The sequence below is a fragment of the Rhagoletis pomonella genome, unplaced genomic scaffold (assembly GCF_013731165.1).
Source record: "Rhagoletis pomonella isolate Grant_MI unplaced genomic scaffold, Rhpom_1.0 Rhpom_scaffold_00005, whole genome shotgun sequence".
NCBI lineage: Eukaryota > Metazoa > Arthropoda > Insecta > Diptera > Tephritidae > Rhagoletis > Rhagoletis pomonella.
In genome coordinates this window covers 78,380,560-78,390,249 of record NW_023458559.1, presented here as the reverse complement: position 1 = coordinate 78,390,249, position 9,690 = coordinate 78,380,560, and the positions used below count along the sequence as shown (strand labels likewise).

The 9,690-nt window shown below is 36.8% G+C and overlaps 3 protein-coding genes across 4 annotated transcripts in view; 2 read left to right on the top strand and 1 right to left on the bottom strand.

Moving 5' to 3' along the window:
- Positions 1 to 9,690, top strand: part of LOC118739647 (probable deoxycytidylate deaminase) — a 90,547-nt gene that overhangs the window by 9,894 nt on the left and 70,963 nt on the right. The window lies entirely within an intron of this gene.
- LOC118739651 (clathrin light chain-like) lies at positions 1,987 to 3,096 on the bottom strand. The gene is made up of 2 exons (XM_036471099.1): positions 2,948 to 3,096; positions 1,987 to 2,816 (listed from the first exon to the last, which is right to left on the bottom strand). Exon 2 carries the CDS (start codon positions 2,788 to 2,790, stop codon positions 2,140 to 2,142), a length of 651 nt encoding a protein of 216 aa, XP_036326992.1. The 5' UTR covers positions 2,791 to 2,816; positions 2,948 to 3,096; the 3' UTR covers positions 1,987 to 2,139.
- Positions 8,038 to 9,678, top strand: LOC118739648 (transcription activator MSS11-like). The gene is made up of 2 exons (XM_036471097.1): positions 8,038 to 8,604; positions 8,930 to 9,678. The coding sequence occupies exon 2, from the start codon at positions 8,969 to 8,971 to the stop codon at positions 9,671 to 9,673; it is 705 nt and encodes a 234-aa protein (XP_036326990.1). The 5' UTR covers positions 8,038 to 8,604; positions 8,930 to 8,968; the 3' UTR covers positions 9,674 to 9,678.

The window sequence follows — 9,690 nt, the reverse complement described above, 5'->3', positions numbered from 1 at the left end:
TTCTGGTCCGCTTTTCCGGCAACACAGAAAGGAGAATTCTACTCAGTGAGGGTTATAATCCATAAGCGCGGCCGAAGGCCGCCTACGCAGAAAGAAGTTCGTTTTCATGTATGCACTATTTTTTTTTTTTTTGTCATATGCATTATTTCGGTTTTGAACCGAAACTGTGCATGTTCGGTTTTTGTCATATGCGTTATTTCGGTTTTCAAACGAAAGAGTGCATATGCATAATTTCGGTTTCTCTAATATGCATTATTGCGATTTTCAACCGAAACTGTGCATATATGCATTATTTCGGTTTTTTTCATATGCATTATTTCGTATGCACAGTTTCCATATGCACAATTTCAGGCTGCCTTTAAAATCATATAAAACTGAAAATGATAATATATGAAATTGGTTAAAATGTTTGTTGTTTGAGAAATGAGAATGTGTGTTTGAGTTTGTGTGTAAAATGTAAAATGCTTGAAAACGTTAAAAATGCTTTCAGCGGTTCTACCTTCCCATATTTTTACCATGGTTTTTGGTACTAACACTTCAAAATTTGGGCTTGTCGTGATGCAATCACAACCGCAGTGTTGCGCGAATTATTAAAGTATCACGTTCGGTGTGAATTTCTAGCTACGTTTTATCAGTTGGGAAGTTGCAACAGTATTGCAAAATTTTGATCAGTGCTGCAGTATTGCCGCCGTACCTCGAACGGGCCCTTTGTATTGAAGGTGTTTTTAATACATCCTACCGAAATCTGCTAAAAACGCAGTTTCGAAAAAAGTGTTGGTTAAGACCTTTGTGAATTACACCCTGCCAGCATTCTCTATTACAGAAGTTACTAATTCGACACGACATTTCTGCGAAAATCATCGCCGACGATGTCGCTATTTTATCAAATTCTTATCCGCTCTTAGACGATACGAAAGCGATACAGCAATTAGAAACTATTCCGATAGGAACGATAGTAACTTGTGCGATAAAGTCTGAAGTGTTAAAGGTTCTTTAGTTGGTTTAATTTTTGATAACCAACCACACGGCAACCACAGCCGCAGAGTTACTGACCCCATTTCCATCCTGCTTTCGGCTTAGATTACAAGCTCAAGCGCTCCCATATTTTATGAAATTCCAACTAAACATTTTAAAAAGCAGTTCCAAAACTTCATAGTAAAAAGGCATCAACATAATAAATCAAATAACGCATCTGTTTAAAATTAAACGTAATTCCATGAAAGAAGTTAGTTTCACTTTGATCCTTTTTTTGTATCATGCGTAATTATATTATTTGTTATTCGAATATGATGGCTTGCATGATAAAAACATTATAATGTGTATAAAATACACATTGCTTGCACGTTAATTGAAAATAAAATAAAAAGTATCATTTTACTCGAATGAACTTCCAAGATTTGCTTTGGAAACTTTCAAATTTCAAGGGGTAAAAATCGTCCGAGCACCTGTTAAGATAGAAAAGCGTCAGAAATGATTTTTGATTTTGTGAAATGAATTACTATCGCTTTGATAACTTCCCACAGTATAACTTCCAATAGTGACGAAGGAGCGACATCGTGGCGATAAGCGATAAAATTCTCTTTCATTTGCTGGCAGGGAAGTAACGATATGTACATATGTATTTGAATAACATTGTACCTATAAAGATAGGGTTTAAAAGGACGTTAATAAAAGATATTAGTAATAATATCAACATAAGTAATGTTGCACTATCACTGGTCAATAGTATAAACAGTGCACTCCAACTCTGGTACGCAGGAAGTATATAAAATAAATTCAATATTAAAATTAGATAATTCATAACCACATAAAGTATTTTTGTTTTTGTATATTTAATGTAAATGTAAACTTCAATAAATTCAATTCATTTTAATTTACAATTTTGCAAAATTCTATGCATATATTTTTGTATACATACATATACATATAAACCATTGTTATAATCAATACTTTTGAAATATGTGGTATAATTGAAAACAGCGCTAATTATCGTATTCACTAAATCATTTTGCGAACAAAAAATTCATTTCAGAACGAATATACATACATATGCACACATACATTATTGGAATAATACGAATACGATTGTGTGCATGTATTAATACATAGTTTATATTTTTCCAAGCTCATATGTGAAGTTTAGGCCGTCTTACCCAGTGGGATGGGATTCTGTTTCAAATGTAGGTATATAGACCGCATGCGTGAGATATCCTTGCCTGATTTGTTCACTTTTGGGTTGAAATCGCATAATTTTGCAATGCGCTCCCACTCGGTTCCCGGTTCCATGGGTCCACCATTTTCAAGCGCCGCTGCCTGCTTTTCAGCGTTGCGTGAGGCCGCTTTGGTTTTAGCGATAGATTCTTCTGTTTGACGCAACCAATCTTCCAATTCCTGCTTCGCCTGCAGACGCAACTCTTCTTTTTTACGTTCTTCTTCCCTATCTTTTTCTTCGAGACGTTGTTTTTGTTCCTCTCGCCATTTTCTTATTTTCTCAGGTTCAACGCGAGAAGGTGGTGGTCCCGATATACCGACTGGTTCATTTGATTCACCACCAATCATTTCAAAGCTACCGGTAGATGAACCAAGTCCGCCGCCAACCGCATTAGGTGCAAGTTCATCGCTGCCAAGTAGTCCATTGCCACCATCTGTGCTGGCCGGTGCACTGGGAGCAGTATTTGATGGAGGTACGATTTCCGATTCGAGGTCACCGAGAACGGATTGTTCACGTGCCAGAAACTCGGCTGCGGGATCAACTTCCTCTTTGGGGGCAAAATCATCGCCGAAATCCATTGTGCAAAGAATATTGGTAGCAATCACTGCGAAATTAAGAGAACTTAAATTGGGGCGTATTGCTTATTATTTACACGTCGACAGATTTGAGACTGCCTTGCTTTCAAATTCAGCGCAAATGCGTCACTCGTGAAATAATTTATAAGGGGATATTTACCTCAAAATTTCGTTCTTTTCAGATTTTTTATTTTTTTAACAAGTTGAGTCAGCACAATTCACACAAAAAATAAACTTGCAGCAATTTTTTCCCAATCAAACTGTAAAATTCGTTCTTCTTCTTTAACAAAGAACTGTCAATGAAAAATTTCTATTCCGAAACTGTGCGAACGGGACAACACCTGCCGATAAACCTGTAGAAATCGAACAATGCTTGGCAATGGCGGACGATAAGGAAATGGAATAGCAAATGGGGAAAAATGGCACACTCCCAACAAATTCCTTGTCCCTTGCTGAAGGATTGGTTTTAAAGGCAATATAACGATCCCAACCCAAGTCACCAAAAAACTAAGATATGGCTTACCTTAAAATAACTATTACGTTCACAAACTTTATCTAAAAAAAATTACACTCCCAAGGCGTCCAAGGCAATTAGTTGGTCAAGAAATAAAAAAGCGCGGCAAAACAATAGGATTTTGACAGCCTTATTGCAATTAACAGCTGATGTTGCATTAACAGGAAGACCCAGAATTTTAAGAACCTGCCTATTCATTTGATTATAACGAGTTTACATACACATTCTTTATTCAAATTGCAGCGTTTTTGCTGCATTTAAAATTCAACATTTAGCACTTTCGAACATATATTTTCGAAAAGCGTTCATGCTATCGCATTTACCAAATGTATTTACGCGAGTTCGAAATCGTATGCTTTTGACAAACAGTCGCGTTTCAGTCGCTTATTCAGATCCGTATCTACAAAGAACGTGAATCTATTACTACGTTTATACGCACGTATTATTTGCAAATAACAATTTGCAAAATGGTAAACTTTGCCGTATAAACGCTGAGTTAATTTTTTATTTGCAAATAACTAAGGGCCGGTTACTCAATGTCTGGCTAACACTAATCTGCGGTTAAACATAGTTATCGACGTTACCGACTCCCTCTTGTATGCATGGAGTCGAAAGGCTCTGTTATGCATACTTGGCATTGCTTGAGAGTTGTCACATAAGGAATCTGTTAAATGAGCTTCGCGTGTAAGCGGTTACCCAACGCACAGCATTACATACGTAAAAGTCTGTTGGTTTTTGATTTCTACGTAAAAATGGTATAGCAGTGCATGCAATGCCAAGTATGCATAACAGAGCCTGAAGACTTCGATAATGATGTTTAACCGCAGATTAGTGTTAACCAGACATTGAGTAACCGACCCTAAATCACGCAAATAAGTACTGATTAGTGGTACTATTTGCAAATAAGCGCAAGACGCCGCCATTATTAGGTTTACTTTCTTTTTCGATGGTCATCTTATTGCCTTTTTTTAATCAAGACGTTGCCATTTTTAACTTTATTTTCCTTTTCGATGGTCATATTATTGCCTTTTTAAACGGTTTTATTTAGCTCACCCCGTTTGTTTTATTCTTGGGTCAAATTTAGTAATTCAAATTTCACCCTCTTCCTGTCAACCGATTAATCTGAAATTTTGTATACACTTTGGATTTTGGTGACAATGGCCCGTAGTCATAGTCAAAATAAAGTCGACTTTAAAGTTAGTTGCAGCTTTTTTGACAGATATCCCATTGAAAATTATGTCAAAAAGCTGCAACTAACTTTAAAGTCGACTTTATTTTGACTATGACTACGGGCCAATACAATTATGTTTATTCATTATCATTATAAATTCAAGATGGCCGCCGCTACAAAATGGCGGATAATTTATGTTTTTTTTATGAATCCCATCAATATGGGTATCAAATGAAAGGGCTCAACAAGCAGAATACAATATACTATAAAAAATTGAAATCCAAGATGGCGGCCGCTACAAAATGGCGGATAACGTAGGTTTTATCAATCCCATCAACATGGGTATCAAATGAAAGGTCTCAACAAGTAGAATACAATTTACTATGCAAAATTGAAATCTAAGATGGCCGCCGCTACCAAATGGCTGATAACAATTTTTTATCAATCCCACCAATATGGGTATCAAATAAAAGGGCTTGACAAGAAGAATACAGTGCACTATACAACCTCAATATTTAAGATGGGCGCAGCCACTAAATGGCGTATAATAATAAGATTTAAATTTAGAAATTGAATCTGTAATTTAGGTATCTGATTAATCCAGCCTGAATCCACCACCCAAGTCAAGATTTTGTATCGTGTTGAGGACTGTGTGGCGTTAGGGTGGCTAAAAATGATACGTCGTTAGCGGTACACCACCCAAGTTAAGGTGAAAGGTTAAAACGCGCCGAGAACTGTATGGCATTAGGGTGGATAAAAATGATATGTCGTTAGCGTTTTCCCCTCAAGACTCAGGCGCATCTTGTTGTACATAGCCTTGCCCCTTTATTGGACCTCTGGGGGGGTCGACCGTTTAAATGTCCATTACTCGTGGGAACAAAATGGTAAAAAAATGAATTAAACAGAATGCGAAATAAAAACTAAAAACTAGAAAATAAAAATAGGTAAAAAAACTTTTTAAGTTAAACGGTTTTATGTTAAACATACATTGCAATGTTTAAGATAAATGTACTAAAAACCAAAAAATAATAAAATAGATACAGTCGTGGGAATTATAAACATATGCATAGACTAGACTAAAATAAAACCGGGGGGCACGTCAATTGTCTACAAATTATCGACTTAATGTGCGATAGAAGAATCGTTTAATTCGTCGTTAGGCAGTTGGCCCGAAATATATTACGAATATTTAAAAAAATCAAATTGTTGGAGTCCGGAAGTATTTTTGCGCAGAACTTCTTTCTGCGTTTAACTTAAAAAGTTTTTTTACCTATTTTTATTATAATCAGGCAATATTAAAAAAGAATTTTTCATCATCGAATAAACAGTGAGCTAGGTATTTGCAAATTATTTTTATTTCCGAATAGCTTACGTATAAACGTAGTATATAAGAAGAGAATTATAGCGCGTGTTAACATCAGGAGCGCGCCTTCTCTTTTGCCCAAATACATTTTTTGATTGGATGAAAAGAGAAGGCACGCTCCTGATGTTCACACTCGCTACAATTATAACGTGTTGTCTCTTCTTATAGATTCACGTTCTTTGGTATCTATCACGATCAATTCACACATAGAATATAATGTGCAAAAAACCCATGATGCAATAATGCAAGGTATTATCGGTTGACAGCTTCTCGCTCTAATTCCGCCATATTGACTGCCTTAGGTGAACAGTGTTACTTCTTTAACAATTCTTTGCCTAATAATATAGTTGAATATTTATTTATTTTTTCTCAGTATACACATTTTGTTTTCTTAAATAGGTATTTTATCTTGTATTATTCATTACGAATATACTATGAAAAAGCAAATTTTGTTTAGAAAAAAATATGAAATTGTATATTTTCCCCCCAAATAGGGATCAATTTCTTCCCGTTTTTCTTCTTACTCTACTTAGCTAAGGCACCTTGTATTATTGCATCATGCAAAAAACCCTACTGAAAAGGGAAAAAGAAATTCCAAACAAAAAATTCAATACAAAAACTTTAATTGTTTTAACCATAACCGAAAATTTGTTTGTGTATATATTCATTTGTCGGTGTTGTTAATTGAAATGTCCTCAATTAAATAGAAAAAAAAACAGAGTTGATCACAAAATGGGCCAGATTTCTATCAGTATCACATCGATCGGCGATCAATTCAATTCAATTCTGCTTGCATATAGAAGAGAGGGGGTGAGAAGAATGGGGACGAGTACACATGCGTCTGTACCGTCAAGTCGTTTTAACTTTCTTGCTTTGCTTTTGACAATTTCGTTATTTCTCATTTAAAGAACTAAAAACTTTAATTCAACACAATTGAAGCGTGTAAAAGCAAATAGAAAACACAATAGGGAATGAGCAAGAATTGCTTTCAGCGAAGCGCACATTAGCGCGATTCACACGTTGCGAATCCGCAGAGCTATAAATATGTTCATTCCTTATCTTTTTTGACTAGAATATGAAAAGTGTCAAAATGCCAGAGCGTAAACAAAATGCGCTCACTAACAGAGAATAACAGGAAAAGTAAAGGAACGCAACAAGGCGTATTCAATAAGATGGTATCGGCACGACAATAACAAAATGTACATGTATTTTGTTTTTGCTTTTGCGGCGAGGACTGTCAAAAATTTCATACGAAGGATGTGAAAGAGAACAGAAAACAATAAAAAATCAACTGCTCCAACCCAAGAATGATAGAATACAAGATTGCGCCGTCCTGGGCGTTGACATTTGTGTACCACAAGTAAACAAAGAATGGAGCGAAAAGAAGAACGCGTTGAAACTGCCAAAGCAGTTCACTTTACAGCGAAAAACGTGTTTTAATTTTGCTTAATGCGAAAATATTGCATTTTTCACCTAATCTATTAGAGAACAGTGAACATTTTAGCGCACTCCATTGCTTTGCAATTGAGGCTGCTTCAGCAAACGTTTAAGGGCCGGGTACTCAATGTCTGGTTAACACTAATCTCCGGTTAAACATCGTTATCGACGTTACCGACTCACTGTTGTATGCATGGAGTCGAAAACGTCGATAACGATGTTTAACCGCAGATTAGTGTTAACCAGACATTGAGTAACCGGCCCTAACTCGAACAAAATTTAAATATTTTAACGAAAGTCGGTGCCGAAGTTGCCTTTGGTATAATTTAGGTTAGTATTAAATTTTGGCGAAATCTGTTAATAACCACGACCACCTCCCATGTAGTAATCAACAATATTTTTGTTTTATTATTTTTTTTTACGAATTTCGCTGTTGAAATTTACATTTCAAATATATCGCATTTGTGGGTACTTTTGCACCAGTCATTGCCTATGGGTTAATGACAAAAGAATCCTATACATGCACAATATTTCATGTATTAATTTTTAAATAAGCATATTGTCAATGGCTGGATAACTGTATACTGTGGGTTCTACTTTGATATGTTCTTATCATGGTTATCACGACATCAGTGTTTTCCTGTAGAGACAGGGCCTTACCGAGCACCGAGTTACCTAGGACCAAGCTCGGTGTGAAGAGCCCTAATTTTTGTTATTGAACATAGCGAAAAAAAAAATGCAACGCTATGATACTGTTCGTTTTTACACATTTTGACGTTTTTCGTCATGGTTTGACTGGCAGATAATACACACTTTCGGACTAGCTAGCCTCGGCCGAATTCGGAGTGGGAATGTTTTTCTCAAAATGGCGCTCGGACTGTGTAACAACGAGTAGACAGAATAGGTGACGCGAAAAATTGAAAATTAACAACAAGAACTTGGTATTTTTGAGAAAATTATAGTTGAAAAGTGTGCATAAGGATTTATATAATATCGGTCAATTGGAGTTTAAACTGCAAACATCAAATAGCAGTGAAAATTTTAAGTTTTTACCAAAACGCAACTCAGCGAGTTGCAGGAGAACGCGACGAGTCACGCAAGGCGACAGCTTTGGGCAACGGCGCATAGAACGACCGGTCGAGCCGTTTTGCCGTGCAGCTACCACAGTCGTAATCCAGCTAGATACATAACGCAAGACAAAGTACACATTTGAGGTGCTCCATTGATTCGAATGCTGAGCGGGCGTTGGAGTAGTACGGGACAAGCAAATAAAATCCCTAAACTAGAAATTTTCGTACTGCGCGTACATTTCACCAATCGGAAGCATAGCAAGTGCGTGTAGTTGTTGTATTGTTGTGGGGAAGCGTTGAAATCCAATCGACATTGAAATATTAGATAAAGCATTATAATGCAGGTTTTACCAAGTACATATTTCAGGGGTTATACGATACATTAACACAATGTGCTTGCGATGTAAAAACTTTGTTTGAATTGTCTGATGAAGCAAATGTAGAGGTTTTTTTTTGGCGGTATACATACATGGATCATGTTTCCGTATGCAAATTTTATATTGTTTAGTTATAAAAGCTACCCCACAACATAATTATTTATTATTATGTGCTATTAAATTAATTTATCTGACGAATTTACTTTGTAGTCATCTATATATATACCGCATAAACGTTTCTTAAACAATATGGATCCCAATTCAAGTCCCTGGTCTTATGCTTATAATCGCATCGTGCCATCTGCCTCCAGTACTGGTTCTGCAGAAGATTTTCAACACCCGCACTTGGCGCCAGCACAGTCTTTGTTTCTACAAGCAGCACATTCAGGCATAGCTGCAAGCTTCAATGCCGCAGCTGCTGGCAGCGGCAGTTTTGTATCACCATCGCCTATCAGCGGATATAATCCGGTATTTCAACAAATCTACCATCATGCAGCAGCTGCTAGCGCACAACCAAAACCGGCACATTACGCTTCAAGTGCGGTCAATACGCCCGTACGTCAGATACAAATCCCATCAACGCTGGATAAACAATTGACGAATTTCCAAAATCAAGCCGCAGTTGCTGTTGTATCATCTGCTGCAGCAGCTGCTGCAAATAATGCAGCTTCTAATTATTATGGTGAAAATTCTTCGTCAAGCGGTGCATCGCCATCGCCCACAACTTCTGCTCTTACATCAACAACGCTCAGTTGGAATACGCCGATGATATCCAATACTTTTTTGGCTATGCAACAACAGCAGCAGCAACAACAGCAGCAACAGCACCAGCAGCAGCAGGCACAGCAGCAACAATTGAATTTAGTTGCGGATAAGGTGGTGAGTAGTATGTTGGACAGTTTGGCCTTAAGTCCGTATAGAAGATTTAACAATTTGGGCGATATCAGCTTTTAAAATTTGCGTATATTTTT

Coding starts and splice junctions, on each gene's coding strand:
- LOC118739651 (XM_036471099.1), bottom strand. CDS start 2,790: ATGGATTTCGGCGATGATTTTGCCCCCAAAGAGGAAGTTGATCCCGCA.
- LOC118739648 (XM_036471097.1), top strand. CDS start 8,969: ATGGATCCCAATTCAAGTCCCTGGTCTTATGCTTATAATCGCATCGTG.